The sequence below is a fragment of the Drosophila santomea genome, chromosome 3R, assembly GCF_016746245.2.
Source record: "Drosophila santomea strain STO CAGO 1482 chromosome 3R, Prin_Dsan_1.1, whole genome shotgun sequence".
In the NCBI taxonomy this organism is placed as follows: Eukaryota; Metazoa; Arthropoda; class Insecta; order Diptera; family Drosophilidae; genus Drosophila; species Drosophila santomea.
In genome coordinates this window covers 17,147,507-17,167,690 of record NC_053019.2, presented here as the reverse complement: position 1 = coordinate 17,167,690, position 20,184 = coordinate 17,147,507, and the positions used below count along the sequence as shown (strand labels likewise).

Genomic DNA, 20,184 nt, shown 5'->3' with positions numbered 1-20,184 from the left:
TATTAAATTTTTAATTGCATGAAACTATCTCTTTATGAAATCTCAACGAAGAAGTTATGTCATTTAGCTAGTTTTCAGCTAATCTAAGCTCTTGAATGTGGTCAGCCCTGCAGGATGCTATGCTGAAATCGAAGAGAGGACCGAGTCTGGGCGCCATCTAGCCTGACCATAAATTGCAACACTTTTATCGCAGTCCCAGGCCCGCCTGCTGTTGTCCTTGTGTGCCGCCTATTTTTGCTTTTCCCGCTTCTTCTTCTTCTGCCGCTGCTGCTGCCGCTGCACAGTTGCACAGTTTCCGATTTCCGTTTCCGCTTTTGCGGCGGCCGCCTTGGAGCTGGTTTTTATTTGCCGCACACTCGCTCGCCTCGATGCCTGCATAAGTGGGCAGAAATCAGCTACTGCTCCTCCACTTGGCCACAAAGTTTGCCGTTCGCCATGCTGCTGTTGGTTTTTTGGCAAACGCATTTTTTTCATTACTTTTCCACTGGCCGGGGGCCAAAATGCGAGCTTCGTGGCTATTGGGTATCGGGTATTGGGTTGCTGGGTGCAGGATACTGACTACTGGGTAAATGCCTGATGGTAGATGGCAAATGCATTTGCTTGCATGTTAACGGCGACTAGGATGGCACTTCCGTTCGCCGCCTCATTGGCCACGCCCCCAGAGCTCCAACACCCTGAAAAAATGTATAGCATACACACTCTGAAAGTCAGCCAAAAGAAGGCAGTGCATGAAATACTTTTATGCAATTGAAACGAATTGCGGAAAAATGATTTATGCCACAGCATTAAAGCCCAAATTGGTACAGGCCGTGATGCATTGTTATGCGATACGCTTTATAGGGCAATCCGGATGATGACATTATCCAAAGTTATGGGGATTAAGAATAAAGTCGTCTCATGGTAATCGAATTGAAAGAGCCTCTAAGATATTTATGAATACTCAGAAAAAAAGACGTTTATGCTTTCAATAAAGCGAGGAACTAATTAATATTTGAACTACAAATTTGGAAGAAACATTAAGTATCAGGCATCTGAGAAACTCATAATGGGCGTATAAGAACCTATTTTTATTGCTGCGGAGATCTCATTTCCCATTCAGTGTCAGTCGGGTGGAGCTCATTACAGGTCAATTAATTAATTGAAGCCTGCCAAATAACTGAACCGAGCTGCCAGCCTATATAGCCATAAAAGTGAATGGAGGCCGAACGGAGACCCAGAAGCCAGAATGAGGCATTGCCGGTTGGCCAAATAAATTGCCATAATCACTGGAGCAACAGCCGGAGCCACTCACCGTTCGAGATATAGGAGTTCCAAAGAGGAGAAAGGAGAAAGGAGAAAGGAGAAAGGGAGAAGGGGAGTATCGGAGGAAAGAGAGGAAATATGGGCGCATACGAGCCGGAAAACAGCACATGGAGTGACATATTGGCAAACGAATTTGATTCGTCTGGCTGAGGCAGAGGTCATGGCATTTGACCATAGCCACTTGCATTTGACTTTTAATGCCCAGCGAATATGTCAAAGACGAGCCAATGCATCGTCCTCTTGCTCGGAATTCTCCGCAATTGTGCCGGTCAAACAATTGCTTCGTTAGTGCTTAAAACAGAGCAAATTCATTTCCATTTCCATTTCCAATTGCAAATGCCAGGCTAAGCCTGCAAATTGTTGTACGACACACAATTTAAGTATTATGCAGAGAGATATGGAGTTTTAATACGCGAATCCATTCTTATGGGCACCACTCGCAACTTTGGTAATTCAGCTAGGCCATACATTAGCATAAATTTGGCCAGCCATTGTCGTGGTCGGATTGCAGGATTCCAGGATTTCAGGGCATGTGTCAGGAGCCAGGACCCGATTGATGCCATGAATATTTTATTCACATCGGCACGCTCCAACTTTCGACCTCAAATCGAACCAGTACATACATATGTACATACATATATGAAAGAGCAGTTGCGGGCAATTTAATAGCTGCTAAATATGCAGCTTACAAACATGGATTTTTGGATAAGTTTAAGCATGGATTTTCGGATTAATACAGAAATAGGTAATACTCCCAGCAATAGTTTACGCTTTTTAATAAAGATATTCGTTTTTACCACACCATGTATACCAATGTGCGCAAATGTTTACTTACAGAAAGTAAATAATCAACTTCGCACGAACTCTTTATACTAATATTATGCTCAGTACTGTTTATAGCAACGTATGTGTTCGAATGATGGGGGTTGTATGTAATCCCATCAACTGAATTGGGGAAAATGAAATTTCGCACGAATTTACATTGCATATTGTTCGGCTCCTCTACGTGCACTCCGCTGACAAATCGTCATTAATAAAACCTGGATGAGTTACTGGCCGGCTTTTTTTCTCTGTGTAATCAGCGGGCGAAGGGAGCGAACTTGTGGGCGTGGCAACAATGGAGCTTCGTTAGTGTAGCAACAAACCTGGCGAACGGCAATCAAAATTCAATTTATTTACGCACACAATTTGATTTTGATATTTTTCACGCAATTTTCGCTGGATTCCTTGCCGCTCGTTTTTTATTGTGTGACTGACTACCTCAGTCTGGGGAAATGGAATTTAATTGAAATTTGCTGTGGCAACACAAAGGCGAAATTAATTATGGGTGACATAAAATGATAGCTAATAGGCAAAAACTAAAAATTTAATTAATATTCTGGTCCGAACAAGAAATTACACGACATAAATTCCAATGCCAAAAATTGCTAGCCAGCTAATTACCTAACATAATTTATTTTAATTGTTATCCTGTAAAAAAAGCAACATGCACAAAGAAAAACCGATATGCGAGTATATCCGCAATGGAAATGTTTATCATCGGAACCAACCAACGTAATATATACTTAAATACACACCGATTTCGTAGTTGTTTGGCAAAAATTAAATGTAATTTAATAAACCGAAATTGGGCATTTATGTCGCTTGTTTGCGTTGGCTGCATACAAATATCAGTGTATATATTTGCTCTAGTAATTTGCATTTAATTTCGCTATATGCAAATTACATACTATACATCCCGCTCCCACATGCCACCGCATATACATATGTATGGGATTGTATGTATATACAATCGAATGTATGGCACTTTAATTAAACAGACATAAATGCGCTGATAAAAACGCAGCCCTGATCGCTCCCAGATGCCGCAGAAGCCGCAGCCTTAAAGCGCCGTTTAAACTCGCTGCACTTGCGGCCCATCAGCAACCTGTCAAACGGAAAAGCACTTGTGGGCCAGCTCGCCAGGGATCCAGCGATTCCGATTCCGATTCCGACTCCAATGGAGATGGAGATGGAGATGGACATGGCGATGGCTGGGAAGAGGGATATGCAGATGGAGTGCAATCAACAGTTTAACAAATGGCTGTCCAGTAGGGAATACAGTTCGCCACTTCCTGGGCCAGTACTAAACTGTCTTTCCAAGTTGGATAATAAACTCTTGGAAAAATGATAAGCACCCCCTTTGAATGTAAACATAACACCAATCATGATGAGATACAATTGTTCTACTAATTTATATACTTCATATCTCATTATCATACTCCGCAATTACTATTTCAAATTTACTAATAAACTTTCGTATAGTGCATACTAAATATTTAAAATTACAGAAAAAATGCACCAAACTGTTTAAGGCGCCAAACATTAACCCAAGTTATTTGTTCTAAAAGCGTACAATTTCATAATGCTCCACTTGCTGTTCAAGTGGAATCCCTTTCGAGGCCAAGCTAACCGATATATCATGGAATCTCCACGGACAAAAGTTGAATTCCATCCGGCACTTTGTCATAATTGTTGAAATGCAATCGTCCGGCGACAAGTGTTGACAGTTAATGCACGCAAAGCTGTCAACCAAACGAAACCAAAGGTCCGCGAGCCAAACGAGTTGCAGTTGCAACAACTGATGATCCGCGGCCTTTTAAAGCTTTCAATTTGCACACCTGCAGCGGGAAAAGAGTGGTTACACAGAGAAAATATGTTGTACTGTCCGAAGTTACACAATTTAATTGGATAGTTTGAAGAGGACATTTCAATATATAATACATGAAACTAATACAAACAAGCGCAATGGGAAAGTGAAATATTATAAATATTTTCTGATTGGCCATTTTGACTACAAACTATACGAACTACTTGCTTGCATTGGATACTTCTCTATAACGATCCTATTTAATGGGGGTGTGCATTTTGCAACAAACATCTACCTTTTTTAGCCGTGCAGCAGCATCCCAGCATCACGTAGTCTCGAGAGTTGTCTGCTCTGAACGCAAATTCCACAGTCAGAATGCCTAATTGTGGCATGTGCACATGCACACGGACGACAAATACAGCAGCAGGAGCAGCATCAGCAGCAGCAGCACATGCAACACATGCAACACAGGCAGCACAGGCAACACACCTGCATGCAGGTACGTAAGCTCATTACGCATACGCCGTGTGACAGCCTAGCAAACAATGCCAGCACGCTGCCGCCGACGAAGACAGCAGTGGAATCCAGAATCCAGAGCAGCAGCGACATCGCAGTTGCAGATGCAACATAACCACATCATAAACGTTGCTACCACAGTTGCACGCATGAATTAAGCATTCCGCAAAAGTAAGTGCACTGCAGCGAGTGTAATGCGTGGCAATTGCCGAGGACCTTGGCTCACAGGTTTGGGCCAAATCACGTACCTGCCTCGCTGAAATGTTCCCTTTCCCGCCTTGTTTGCTCGCCTCTGCGTTGGCGGCTAACCTTCGGCTGAAGTTCAACACAGTTGCAGCTGCTGCACTTGGATGCTGGACTGCAGCCATTTACCATGGACAATGTCAGTGGCTGCACTCACAAACTATTCATGTCAAGCCACTCAAGAGATGCATAATAGCTGTCCACAATTTACCCGAACATCCAAAACAAATATCTAATTAAACATAATTTCTATAATAAAAAATCCCAAAAAAAAACAGAAATCATCTGAAAAGATTATATTCCTCAAAGGAATAGTTGACTATAAAGATAGACAAGGCAATCATACGAAATTTCAAAGAAAACTAGAATTCTTAAAGTGCAGACAGCGAACTTTTGGAATTGCCATGCAAAACGCGCGGTCTTGTCTGAAATGCGATTCACGACCAAAATGTATAAGCGCGAATTCTCTTGGCAAGCCTAAATCAATTGCAATTGCTATTGCGGAGTATTTCTTTGAAAAATTCAATTGCCAATTGTCAATGTTATTTTATTTGCGCGCCTTTCCGCTGACTATAAATTTATCCTGGTCAGCGGCAGCAGCTGCAGCCAGCGACTCTAGACTATTTGATACCCAATTTGGCATTGGGCGAATCCGAAAAAGTGCTCGAGGCCAGCGAAAAGCGGTGAATCTTTCTTTAAACTCTAATGGGCAGCTAGCAAGAAAATAAAGTAGCACAAAAAACTGGAAGAAAACATTCGCCACAAAACTCGACGGCCGCAGTAAATTCAGAGGAGCTGCAACAATGGTTATAACTTCATTTCCGTGACTGTCCTGCATAGCAACTTGTGTATATATAGCATTGTCCTTGTAGTCCTTAGCCTTCCGTAATTGTTTTTATTTCCTCTTTTCGCCGTGTGTTACCTTAAAAAAATGTGAAATAAATTCCTGCAGCTCTTATTTACTTTTTGTTCCGAAAATATTAGTGTGTTTTGCACACTCTCCATTCCGGCTTCTGTCTTTTTTTATTTGCGGTTTGCTTCCGCTTTTCCACAGAGCTTTTGGCCAAATTTTATTTACGCATTTTATTCGATTAAAGTTGGTTTTGTTCACTCACAAAATTGCGTAATAGAGCACTGTCAAATTTAATTTGACGAGGACGTTACGACCATGAGTTTTGCTCAAGAAACAAAACGTATTTTCTTCTAAGAAATACAGATTTCAAATGGAGCATGTAACACATTGCAACTAAGCTGCAACAGAAATTAAATGGAACTACGAGTATATATTTGAATTACGAACTTTCAGGGAACCAAACTTTTTCGCTCACAATTCCTGTTCAAAGAACTTTATTTCTTTTGTCGATTAGAAGAGCAGAAGCGAATTTTCCAGATTCTGGTAGAGAATGGGAAAATTATGCGAGCAACTTTACGGGAGGCCTTACAAATTATTTCTACATTCAATTAAGCGAATCTTTAGAAATTCATGGTAAATGCTTGAGATTATGTAAATAAGAAATTCTACAAGCACAGAACACACACAGCACTTGAGCAAATTAACAAAATTTCAATCACACTTCATTAGCAGAGAGAAATTTCCATGCGTTGCATTTGCTGAAGGGCGGGAAAAACGGAAGTTTGTGTGTGTGAGTGGTGCGAACTACACAATGACTGGTGGGTTGGGCATTTCGGGTGGATTGGATGGCTTTTGGGTGGTTTTTGGCAGGTGGTGCTCATGAGACAACACACCACACATTTGGCAAATTAAATGTTTCAAGAGGGAGACGACGCTGATGATGACGGCACAGTAGCGTTCGAATTATAAGTCAATCTGCTGAATACTTAAGCCAACCTAAAAAAGGAAGTGCAAGTGCGTAGTTTACCCTTGTAAATTAATTGTTTCTAAGCAGACAAATATTAGGGTATTTCGTATGGTGCTACTTTCCACAGCACAATAGGTTTACTTGGGCTTTTGGGCTGTATTTACTGAGCTAGTTACTAGATTTTTGATAGCTTTTAATTACTTCAGCCACCTAAAAAATTTAGACAGATAAATATTTTTGCAAGACTTGAACAATGTTTGGCCAGCCAGGAAACTGTATAAATATTAGGGCGAATTGAACACAAAAAAAAAAAAAGGGAAAGCCCGCATAAATTGGGATTTTTTTGAACGAGAGGTGCATAAAATACTAAATGCTCTTAAAAATATTACGTGGCTGCCTCGCAAGGAAGTGATGTGTGGGTGATGGGTGGGTTTTTGGTGGCTTTGGGGATTTCATCGGTTGGAGATGGCGAAGGAGAAGGAGGCGGGTTGGCGGATGTGTGCGCCACGACTTCACATATTGCCCCTGGCGCCACTAAAATATTATTTCATGAAATTTGCTTAAGGATGCAGCAGCATCAGCATCAGCATCAGCGGCTGTGGCATCCAAAAAGTTTGCTTATCCTTGAAAGTTTATTTTGTGCCGGAAATAAACAAAATTGCGCTCGTTTGCCGCCCTTCTCCCACCCACATGGGCTATAGTTGCCCCATTCCATGGTGTTCTTTGGGGTGCAAACCGAAAATGCATCATCATTATAAGTGGTGCGAGCTGAACATGTGAGCAGGTGGGGAGCCAATGCAAACAGGTGTGGCAACTAACCTGTCGCCCCGTTTATTGGCTGCTTCAAGTCTTTAAGAGCGAGGTGTTGTGGAAGAACTCCTCCTGATTATAGGACACACTTTTCCACGGCCAGCTTACGCAACTTCTTACGTTATAAAATAGAAAAACAGACTACACATAATTGTACCAAGAACTTGTTGCTTCACTGCTCCTCCCTCACAAATGCTGGCATTCCTACTTTAAAGCAGTTTAAGAAATGGCGAAATCTTCGGTGTAAACTCGAGTTTATGCTGCCAAGATCCCTCGGCGAGTTTTTCTTCTGTGCGAGCTGTCCCATTTAACAACCTGCGTTAGCCTTGACAGGACCTCTTCAGGAACTCAGGGCTCTTGAGTCGACCGCCGGCGGCGTCTGTTCGCCAGGCCAACTAAAATAAATACACAATGTTGTAATTTAGGAGAATATTTGCACAGCAATTATTTTCATAGCAGTGGCCGCAGTCGAGCGGTAACAAGGCCAAAAACAAAAGTGAATTGTTGGCCCAAACCACGGGACATAAGATCTCCGAGTCCAGTTCCAGTTCCCGGGCAAAGGCCACTGCGAAAACATTTAATTGTTATTTTTACCAAATGAATGGCAAACGGCCCGCAGCACACGACACAAATTGCGGTGTGCTCATTACGGCAATGTGCTCTTGGGCGCCCAGGGGGGAGGGGCATGGCAAATGGGTTGACTCCGTCCGGGGGAGTGGGGCATCTAGGATGGCATTCACCATCGCCATCGCCATCAGCAGACAGGAACGAATGGACCACAAGCGCTAACGCATCTGCCATCTTTCATGCCTGGCTGACACACACTCAAGAAAATGACGTGTTAAAACCATTATATTTACTTATTTACATGTTTCACTTACTAATTACTATTACTTATTCCAGAATTAATAGGCGCTTTACAAAATTGGAATTTATAGGTAATTTCTTAAATTTGAAACCTAATTCGGGTTCCGTTTCTCGCAGTGCAGCTTTCCTGTGCTGCTGCCCAACAAAGCTGCATTGTTGCGTCGACCTGCGGCAGTGGGGAACGCATTGAAGCGAGTTGGCCAAGTGGAGCACTTCATTGCGTGCCCTGCGCCATATTTTTTCCACTAATTAAAATAAACAAAATGCCAGAAACCCGCAAGTGGGCATCTCATCGCCATCGCCATCCGCATCTGCATCTGCATCTGATATGCAGTGAGACAGGAAAGTCAGTTTGTCGGTGGCTGTGGCATTCTAGTCGTTAGATGTTGGCTTTTTAAGGGGAAAAGTGGCACAAGGTTGTGTTGCACCGACCACAGTGGACAGCAAACCCCAAACAGCAAACAGCGTGGTTGATAGTGGCGACCTGTCCTGGCATTGACATCCTTTTGAGCATATCAATTGCGATGCCCGACAGTACAGTGAACTCTATCGCAGTGCAAACAATTACGAGCAATTAGCCAGAGTTCCGACAATTCGACCCCTGGGCGATAAACTCTCTCAAATTACGTATACGCAACATGGGCGAGTGAGAAGTTTGGGAACGTGACCGCAGAACACCCATTACGTTGTCACACTTTTACACATAATAACATATAATTAATTTATTTTTTTAATCCTTTAAAGAATACATTTTAATTTACGCAGAAGTTTAAATGTTGGCGGTGGAAATGGGGAATATTTAACTATTTACACACATTGAACTAGAAAAAACATGATTTTCTGGAAAGTAAAAAGTGGTTTCATCTACATTACAACCTTGAACTCCTTGGTCAATGGAGTAAAAACTGATTGAAGGGTGCAGGATCCCACGGAACATTTAACAATGCCCTGCAGGGCGGCACTTGTCTGTACAGAACACTATACTCTCATTACGATTTCACATAATCATTTTAATAACAACTTTTTAATTGCTTATTCATGTAGCGCTGAGGAGAACTGCTGACGGACCAGGGTCCGAGTTCTTAAGCAAAGGATCTTAGCGCCGTACTGGTCCTGGCATAAACTTTTGCTTTTTAAATGTTTCTTTATTAGTTGCTGTAATTGTTTTTTGTTTTTCACTGGGTTTGGAGGCAAATGGGAATACTTTTGGGTGGTTGGGCGGTTTTTTGTCTGGTTGTTTGGGTGTTTGGATGATTTCGGTTGGTGCTGAAACGCTGAACACGGATTCAACTCTGATGCTGTGGTGGCTGTGGTTTCGCCTTGTTTTTGCTTCATCAAAGAAATCGAGACTTGAGTTCTGGAAACTTTAGCGAAATGCAGCTGCAACAAAGTTGGCCAAGAAATATGTAGCTGAGAACGTTCCATTGTTCCCGTCTTCGTTTTTGGGACTGCCATTCTGTTTTTCCCTGTTTTATTTATATTTTGGGTTTTTTGTTTCCTTACGCTCTTTGTTGTTGTAATTGTTTTGTCTTTTGTAAGCACACCGGATATGCTCCAATTTTGCGTTGGACCATTGCGGAAATGCTTGGCAGCAACACCACAATCGCAAAAAAGTGTATCTGGTTATCTGTATATGCATATTTATGTACCTACCATTTAAAGTGCTAAATTAATGCAAAAAATACGCAATCCAAAGTCTTTAAATGCGTTACAAAATATTGGTAGATATAAACTTTAATTATAGATTTGGGGAATTTAAATACATCATTTCTTTCCGTTTCCAATTGCGTCCATCTCCAAAGGAATAAATAAATAAACTATATAAAAGCGAAAACACGTTCGTCAAGGCAGAGCTTACAATCCTAATAAATTTAACCTTTTATAAACGATTTTTGATACATGCTGGAATTTTGCTGTAGATGCTCGGACTGCATGTTTATATTTCTTGCAACAAAATGGGCAAAAATTTCAATTGTAATTTGCGCCTTTGTTTTGCTGACCGAGTAGAAGTTTCTTTTGCCCGAAAACTTTTGGCAACAACGAAGATAGTCAAACCCAGAGCTCAGTCAACACCTAAGACCAATGTACAGAACGCATGAGACTGGGTAAACGCCACCAACTGGCAAAGAACACACATACATAAATATACGTGTAAATACAAGCCAGAGATATTTAGAGTTACAACTAAATTAAAGAAATGCTCCTGGCGACAAAATATTTTGCCGAGGCATGCGAAACTTTTGGCAGGAAGGGCGGTCGAATTTGTCGAGTGTCGAATTTGGCTGGTGCATGAGTGCAAGGAATTTACGCAATCAACATTAGCATGTTTGTCGAAACAGGGAATGCAATTTATTTTCAGCACAGAAGCGCCAAAATATATTCACTTTCAGTTGAGTGTACTCAAAGATTGTTTTTATAATTTATTCATTGTGTTATTTTGGCCAACACTAATTAGTATATTTATTTAAATGCTCATCAAAGGCCATGCCGTGTGTAACCTTTTTATAAAATAGAGTTAAAATAAATATATAGGGTGCCAAAGCTGAAATAATAGTATTAGAGAAGCGAAAATCACAGAAGGTGCAATATTTCCTATAATTTAGTGGTTTCCTTGTAGATTTTTGTTCTAATTATCCGGCTCCTTGTATTGATGAAAGGGAAACAGCAACTAGAGATAGGTAATGCCCTAAGCTCCATGCGTCGAGTTCGCAATCCGCAGTCCGCAATTGAATGACAAGCTGATAACAGTTTAACACAAGTTAATTGCCACGAGCAAACAAACGAGCAACAGTGCTGAGAAAGACAAGGATATACGGTAGTGATTCAGGATGAGGAACAAGGACTTTCGGGACGGGGTTAGGGGTTAGGTGTGAGGGGTCGGGGGTCAAGGGGCAGCCACAATCGCATATCCATGCATTAACACATTGGGGGATCAGGTGATGGACGGCGGCCATGATGTTGACATGTGTAAGTAAACTGGGGCGCGCAAATCGATGGCCAAATGCAGAGGCACAGGCAACTCGACACATGCCGCCAGTGGCAACAACAATTGCCAATTGCCGAGCACCGAGCACCAGCTAACAACTAACAACTAACAACGTCGAGGAGCGCCGAGCAGCAGCAGCTCATTAGATTAATGACGCTGGTAATGGATTAGCGAGCATCGAAGGCGACACCAGGCTACAGAACAAATGCAGGATGTGCCATTGAAGGAGGGCGCAGGATGCAGGAGGACAAAGGACGATGGGCGATGGGCGTTTTGGGCGACAGGCGACTTTGTTGTCGGCGTCACTTTGTCTAAGCTGGCGACCAAACAGCAGTACGTAATTAATTCCATAGGTCGGGTTCGCGATCTGGTTTTGGGTTGACTAAACTGGAACCTGAAACTTGCCAACTGAACATGGCACACATTTAGACACAAAAACACTAATATAGATGTATTAAATTTAAAAACCCCATATATGATACCTGCCTTTAATGGAAAATAATAATTTATTCAATTTTATTTATTTTCCTATCAAAATTTCAACACCAAAACCAAATTTTACACATTTTAAATACCCTCAGTTGACAATCATTGTATTAATGTATATTTACAAAATAAAGCACCTAGTTAGGTGATCATCGCTGTAATTTCCATAATCGTATGTTAAACCAACGGCACCTTCCATGCAACCCAATCTCCAAATCTTTGCATTCCCTCTGTTTTGCTTCTCTTCTGAAAACCGAAGTCAGTATCGAAAGCCAATAGAAACGAAACACTTGCTTGCGTTTAAGTGTAAATTAATAGTAATTAATATTAAATTAAATTATGTTTACCTAATTATGATGCTTGGCTCATCTTGAAAGTGTTCTCAACAAAGTTTCACTTATTACTAAATGTGTGTTAAATCTTTTATTTATCTTATGTCATGAAACCACCAAATAGGTAATTTCATGACAACCTATTTTTTATATGCTACTCCGAAACTTGTTTTTGCCACGGGGCGCCATAAATTCACAAATTCGATTTGGATATATTTCCTTCTTAATCATATGCGCATCACTATTGTGTTTCCGTGGAGCGTGGATGTTAAACAAATAGAAGCTTCGGTTTAGTGTATTTTCTCTCTTAAGACGAATCGGACTGTGATTTTGGACCTCTTATTTAACTGAAGTGCTCAATCTTTAATCTCAAAAGGAAGCATTTCCTTTAATTTGATACTTATTAATTTAAGTGATATTATTTATATTGTCAAAACCACATTGCAGAAGGAGAGCAAGATCATGGACAACTACAGATTCCGCACAGTGGACTACATCGTGCTGCTGGGCATGACGCTGTTATCCACGGGAACGGGATTATATTTCGGTGGCATCAAGTGAGTGTGTTTTTATTTCATCTGGATCATTCCTCTAAAATTCTTTCATTTCAAGAAAAAAACAAAAAACCATTAAAAGCACTTCAGAAGACACTCGAAAGACGAATTTCGGATCTGAGAAGATAGACGAGTATCTTATTGGTTCGCGAAGTATGAATGTGATCCCAGTATCCATAAGTCTTATAGGCAGGTAAGCTTTTGGTATGAGGATAATTAACTATTCAAATAATAATATACATTATTTTAATGCAGCTTCGTATCGGGTGTTACCATCATTGGAACTCCCTCTGAGATTTACTACTATGGCACCCAGTATTCCTTCATTATCGTAGGCATCATTCTTCAAGGATTTGCCTTATCCTACGTCTACTTGCCCGTGTACTCGGCTCTGCAAATTGGATCTGCATACGAGGTTGGATATATGTACCTAATACTGTAAAATAATACTCACCTTTTCTTACACTGTAGTACTTGGGAATGCGATTTAACTCGAGCATAAGGAGCGCAGCATCTTTCATTTATTTTTTCAGTGGAGTAAGTCAATAGTAATTTTATGCTTTACTAACTTAATAAATTATTCAAAATTGCAGCTCACTTACTTGCCATTCGCTGTGTATGTTCCGGCCTTATCGTTAAATCAGGGTAAAATGTGTCCGTAAGGAACTTTGCGAATTCATAAATATGTGATCTAATCTCCAGTTACTGGCATTAATACCCACCTGATTGGAGTGGTCATCATAATTGCTTGCGTTACCTACACATTTATGGTAAGCTGGTAAGCATTTCCTATGACTTGGAAGACACCTAAATGATTTCCATTACAGGGTGGTCTTAAGGCTGTGGTCCACACGGATGTTTGGCAGGTGGCTGTTATGTTTCTCTCCATGGTTGCGGTTGCCGTTCTATCCATATACTACTCCGATGGCCTGGGAGCTATTTTCTCCGATGCGGAACAGGGAGGACGATTGATGTTGGCCAATTTGAATCCGTCGCCCTATGTTCGCTATACACTCTGGAGCATTCTCACCAGCGGCTTCTCGTACTGGACCTCTGTTAATGCCGTTGGTCAGCACATGGTACAGCGATATATGTCACTGCCTTCACTGAAGAAATCTCGACAGGCTTCATTCCTCTTCACCATTGGAGTGTGTATCTTCGTCGCCCTTTGTTGCTTTATGGGATTGGTACTGTTTTCGAAATACAAGGACTGCGATCCTCAGAGTGCTGGAATGATTTCGGTGGGTAGATATTCTTAAACATCCCACACTGACAAAAACTTTGTGTTCAGAATGACGATCAACTGCTGCCCTTGTATGTGGTTCAAAATGTGGGGCATATTCCCGGAATGCCTGGTTTGTTTATAGCTGGAATATTCGGAGCTGGTCTAAGTACACTTTCCACGTGCTTCAACACTCATGCGCTGGTCTTCCTTGAAGACGTAGTTCGCGGATTCTTCAAGATGCAGCCCAGCGAGAAGGAGGCCACGATTCTGATTAAAACCTGCATTATTTTCCAGGGAATCGTTGCATTTCTTCTAGTATTCCTACTACAGCACATGAGAGGCATTTTGAGTGTCTGCCATTCGATATCCTCGATTACGGCAGGCACTTTTTTTGGAATATTCACGTTAGGCATGCTGTTCCCATGGGCGAATAGCATAGGCGCAGCGGTGGGTACAATATCTAGTGTCCTACTGGCAGGATGGGTTTCATTTGGATCGCAGATCGCCGCAGCATCGGGTCAACTGAGGTCTCAAAAGCTTCCCGTTTCCGTGAACGGATGTGTGGGAAATGTGACTCAGCCCGAAGAGACATGGGTGGATGAGGAGCAAGTGTTTCCATTATACCGTCTCTCTTACCATTTGGTCGGTCCCATTGGAATCGTCACAGCTGTGGTGGTGGGAGCAATAGTATCCCTGTTAACTAAGCCCACTGATATCAAGACGCTTCATGCAGATCTAATATCCCCAGTGATCCATAGGTCAGTATATACATTTTTTAAACTTCAGAAAATTGAATTAAACGGAAAACTTGTTTTAGATTTCTTCCAAGAGAATGCTTCAGAGGTCGCAATTCAAATGAGAGGACTGAAGAGCTAATCCGTTTAAATAAATAAAGTTAAGTTTTTTAAGTTGAATGTGGCAAAGATACATATTTATGTGGCACGAAATTAAATGCTTACATTTAAATTTTATTATCAACGAATATATATCAGCTTTGTTTAAAATTCTTGATGAAACCCATTAAAACGTTAAGCGCACATTTAATTACGCATTTCGAGTTTAAGCCTTCAGCCGCCTGAATTCTTCACACAAGTCGGGCAGTGAAGTCCAACATCTGAATCAACCAATTCACTGACCAATCCGCCATGACAATGTTCTTTATAATATCAATAATAACTTAAGTATCTTTGGCGTTCCGCTCCCCTTTTCGCCGACGTCTGCTGCATTCCAATTAGGCCGCATCTGCACATCGAACGAGCAGTGAAACCTTAGCAGTTAAATATATAAAATACAATTGTATAAAAAGGCTTGTCTGTGTGAACGTAATGCTCTGCTTTTGCTTGTTTTAAAGGCTAATTTGAATAAATGCCAAAAAGAGAGAAGCCTGTAAGAGAGTTGAGAATACTAAATACCCCTTTCTGTACTAACTAAAAACTATGAGAATTCAATCTTAAGGCTAATTTTACCTATGAATTTAAGTTTACAAGAGTATTTACATTTTTAATGTGAAAAATATTTAAAATCGCACAGCCATTTCACATACAAATATACCCCAAAAAGGAGCATGTGAAAAGACTAAAAGAAACATTTGTAACTTGGTTTTTGCCCCACTTCTTTGGAAACGAGATTTGCATGCTGAGCAGGCCATAAGACCAACAACACGAATTAGCCATGCCATCCACTCATATTCTGCCCAGAATTTATGCCCAACAGGCAATGAGAACTTAAGTGATTTCGCCTGTAAGCTAATTGAGAGCCTTGGCAACTGGCAGTGGCTAAATGTCAGAGAGTCCGCTTCGTCATCGCACCACTGAAGCACTGGTGAAAATCTGCGGCTGTTCACACCACAAAATTGATAGCTTCATTTTCCTAAAACCGTGTGTGAATTGATCGGGACTTTAGGCCCAAACGGTTGGACGCTTCTCGTCTAAATTTATCAATCTGCACGGGACGAAAAAACAATAAAAATTTAAAATAAAATAATAAAAAAAAACTGAATAGATGTTCAGTTAAACAAATTAATGGTCCCATTATAAGAAAATCAGATTGAATAATTAAATAGAACCATTATATGAAAGCCAAAATAATTTGCTAGAAAACTTAGTTTCCTACTAGTCTTCAGAATGGATTTTTGGGCTATATCAAAACCTTCTTGCCTTACATTTTTTTTTTATATTACGCTCACTCTATATAAGTTTCAGTGCATTTCATTTGGCGTCGGCAGATGGTCATGGAACGCGTGCCAGCGGCTCAAACACGCTTCTAAGGTCTGAAAAGAACTTGCAAAAATCAGCGAACTGAGTGGGCTCTTTGGCCCGGCACATTGCAAATCTTGATTTGCCAATTGAAATGCAGCTCACGTAGCGGTTGTTTTTTAATCGATGCTAGTTTTTGTTGCTCCCGCTGTCATATTTTACCCCTGCCCAGTGCCAGAAGCGAACTGCTCCTGTCCGTTGGCCCATCTCCACTGTCCGTTGCCCGTTGTCCGTGTGTCCGTTTGTCCGGGAACTCCTGTCCGCCGACTAGTGGCGTTTCGCATTCAAAATGTCATGTTGTCAATCGCGTGGACAAGTGTCCGCAGCTTATGTGCCGCTTATGTGCGGTCTGTAGATGAGCATAAATTACGGATGTCAAGGAGTGCGAAGCGGCGGGGCGCCTTCATTAAATGTGCAACAGTTTTTTGCCCATTCATTTATAGCACTCCACTATCAACTATCCACAATCCACGGCAATCCGCGGGAGCTGGTCGACATCGAGTTATTTGTAGCAGGATGTAGGTCGGGATCGACCTTGGGAATCGGAATTGAAAATGAAAACGAAAGCGATGTCAACGACGCTGGGTGTGTCTGCTTCAATTACAATTACAATTACAAGATAGATAACTGCTTAATAAGACTTGACCATCGAAACATATACTCATCTTCCTCTGCTCAGTTTGGAGTCTGCTAGTTAGCCTCGAAGCATTTTTAGTCCTGTTTAGCTAACTCAAAGCTAAATCAGCTTTGGTTAAATATAAGCTCCACAACCCGAAGAAGAGCATTGTTATTTGTTGTAAAATAATTCCATATCCATGTGCTGTTCTCCAATAACTAGGTCAACAGCATAAAATAAATAGGAAGCTCGCAATATTGGCATTTTGCATTTATGTCAACAATAACTGTCTGTTGTTTGCATTAACAATACTCTAATAAATAAAGCTTGCAGATTTGTCAATTTTCTTTATGCAAATGTGCAAGCATTTCCGTTCCAATGAAGACTGTTTACATTCCGCAGCGAATGGAAAAAAGTCGCACAAATCCAGGGTTCATTAACCGCAGAACAAAATCTTTTCTAAATTCGCACGCTCTTGGTTAATTTCTCTACTCTAACTTAGTTTGCTTAGCACTTTTCGGACAGTAAAAATGGATAAATATAGTAATCAGTTAGTAAGCAAAATATTCTTGTCTTTGTAATCTATTCATCAAGATGAAAAAAATGTTTGGTATATTTATTTACTTATAAATAAGGTTTTCTTGTAAATATTAATAAGAGTGTTACTGTAGTCTACTATTTAAAACTCTAATTCGGAAATAGTTTATTTTATTTATATAACCGTTTTTTTATGTATTCCTTCACAGCTTAATCTTAAAAACTAGGCGTGAGAAAAGAAAACAAAGTATTTGACCGATCTGCGGCTCCTAACTGTAAAGCAGGCATATCTAAACAGCTTTATCAAGATGCGATCCCAACTATGCCGAACTTTCCCGCGAAAAAGAACACCCAAATGTCAAGTTGCCAAATTTAACGCACGTTCGACAAACCGGCACAAAAAAAGGAAAAAACCATCCATAAATTGGCCATAAAAGCTGTGTTATTGCCCATGTACAAACATCTACCCCGAAAAATTCTCACATATAAATTGCTCGAAATTAAGCAAGCCAGAAAAAGAAAAGGGGTGAACTGGCGAAATAAAATCAAAAACGAAACAAAGCGGAATAAAAACCAAATGCGAAAGTAAATGAATGCATGCCTCGTATGTGCGCGTGCCCCGTTCTGGACTTTCTCTTTTCAAAAGCGTGTAAATAACATTTTTATTATATTTATAACATTTATGTAAAGCACCCACCCCACCTCCACTGCCACGCCCCCCGAGAAGCAGGTGTGACACTTTTTTATTATTTCAGTTTCAGTTTTTTCTTATTTTATTTCATATTGTGTGCGTTTTTTTTTATTATTTTTATTATTTTGTGCCGGCGCGCGTTTTACTGACCCACTTATCACGCGGTGCGGCATCAGAATGAACTGCCAAGGTTTCTTCCTGGCGCGAAAGAGAGGGGCGAACGCAGCCGAAAGAGATAGCCAGATATTGCATACCCGTCAACTGTGCAAATATTTCCATGCCTGGCGAGCGCATTAAACAATGCCCAGTAATAATGGGATTATTAGCAACTTTAGAAAAATACAATGTTCCAGAAAAAATACGCAGAGAATTAAGCATTAAACAAGACATTTATTGTTCAAATATTAGGTATTTTTTCCTATACTTTTATTTAAATTTAAAAATTTACAATCCACGGCTGAACCTCCTTTAACTCCAACACGTAACCTTCTTTGTTTAAAGACCTTCTTTGTTTATACATCATGCATTTTAAACATATTTTTCGCTGTGTACGAAGAGAGAGTGAAAGAACAAAAGAATCGAGCCCACATTTCGTAGGCCATGAAATTGTCAGCGAATGTGAAATTTTAAATAAAATGATGAATTTATAGGAGTCGCGGCTGCCGTCAAACGTGCGAGAATTTCAAAAAGCAAATCAACTGGTTGCGAGCGTAACTTTGGTTGCCAAGCGTGTATCTTTCAGATACTTCTCTTTCTCTCTTTGACTCTGGCATGTGTGAACTGCATTTATGTGAAAAAAAATAAACAACTAAAAAAGCGCAAGCATTTCATTCAAAAGGGACGGAAAGCAAACAAACCAATTTACCCAAGAATTTTTCCAATATTCTTCTTCAACATTGACTTAACCTGAATTTGCGAAGAAAAGGTTCATGAAATTACATTTGCATTGCATTTACACTTACATTTGCATTTATACATTTTAAGGACTTAAAAAGGCTGACAAAATACACAGTTCCAAGAATAAATAAAGAAATGTATCTTTATAAATACATATAAATATTTTTTTGTATTCGAAATATGAACTTTATACACTTTTAAAATGGTTGCAATAAATAACATTTTGCAATTCTCGGCTTACCATTTAAGCTCTAACTGTTAATCTGGCAGCACTTTGGGGCACAAACACATGGAAACCAGATCCGATTTCTTGGCAAAGGATTACACAACTCGCTGTCGAAATGACTTAAGCTGTTTCCCTTTGCAGATTCTTGCCCGTTCCAGTCATTTTCCTTCAACGTCCGCTGACCGTCGAGATTGTTTTTGCCTTTGGAAACGAGCTGCTTGAATAGCCGCTGTGCCAACAATAATAATAATCCTCGGTCTCCCATTCCCGCCACCCCAATGAAATGATAACTTTACCAACGCTGACACTGGCATTCAAATTGATTCTGGGGATTCTGCGGAAGCACAATTAAATTTCTTGCTGGGCGAAATTAATTATGCGTGCACATTTCAATTAGAGAGCGAACTACTCAGCAATTAGAAGGTCACTCGTCCCCAAACACAATTAACTTTGTTTTTTGCTCTGCAGCGTAAATCAACTTAAATTGTTAAGGCTTTTAATATCAAGTATACGCAGGGTGTAAAAATACAAATGAGATTGCAAACGCAGGGTGCTGTACACGTAAAAAAGTTTGAAAATGTTTACAAAAGTGAAGTTCAAAAGCAATTGTCACTGATGTCGTAGCCCATTGTTATTTTAATAACTCATGAGAATTTTGATTAAAATTACAAATAAAATAGGCAAAATGTAATTAAAAGATTATTGAAAAGCATATTAAAAATGAAATTTAATAAAAGATTTTATATTTCAACATAATATTATTTAAATAAATCGAAGAACACAAATACGGTACCATTCCCCGTTTCATGTTTAGAGTGTACAGATTCCAGATAACCGACATTTGCATGACGACAGCAACTCCGATGACGAGAACGACGACGATGGCTCGGACGCTCTGTAAGATTTATTAGCGCATTTGACTTGATTTAGCTTGTTTATGTTTTTGCTGTGCAAAACTTATGGCCGGGCATTATGGCCACAAAATGGACATCGAAGTTGTAGCCAGAACGACCCACTGCCAACCTGGCCACTGCCACTGCCACTGCCACACGTTGCGTGTGCAAGGTGTTTTCCACTCGCTGCAACACGAAGCTCCACTCGGCTGATGTGCATCATAAATTATTTTGATGTGCGTTTAGTTGCTCCAGCTCCTGCTGCTTTGAATCCTGATCGGTGCTGCACAAAAGTAGCC

General features: G+C 40.5%; 1 protein-coding gene across 2 annotated transcripts; it reads left to right on the top strand.

Moving 5' to 3' along the window:
• The first annotated feature begins 11,918 nt into the window (after positions 1-11,918).
• LOC120453664 (sodium-coupled monocarboxylate transporter 1) lies at positions 11,919-14,756 on the top strand. Of its 2 annotated transcripts, none has more exons than XM_039638474.2 (10): positions 11,919-12,068; positions 12,439-12,548; positions 12,604-12,738; positions 12,801-12,960; positions 13,017-13,082; positions 13,139-13,190; positions 13,248-13,315; positions 13,373-13,786; positions 13,837-14,528; positions 14,588-14,756. In XM_039638474.2, exons 2-10 carry the CDS (start codon positions 12,454-12,456, stop codon positions 14,661-14,663), a joined length of 1,758 nt encoding a protein of 585 aa, XP_039494408.1. In that variant the 5' UTR covers positions 11,919-12,068; positions 12,439-12,453; the 3' UTR covers positions 14,664-14,756. The 2 variants fall into 2 exon arrangements, with proteins under 2 accessions (XP_039494408.1, XP_039494407.1); XM_039638473.2 differs by having other exon boundaries at positions 11,926-12,115.
• The last annotated feature ends 5,428 nt before the right edge of the window (positions 14,757-20,184 follow it).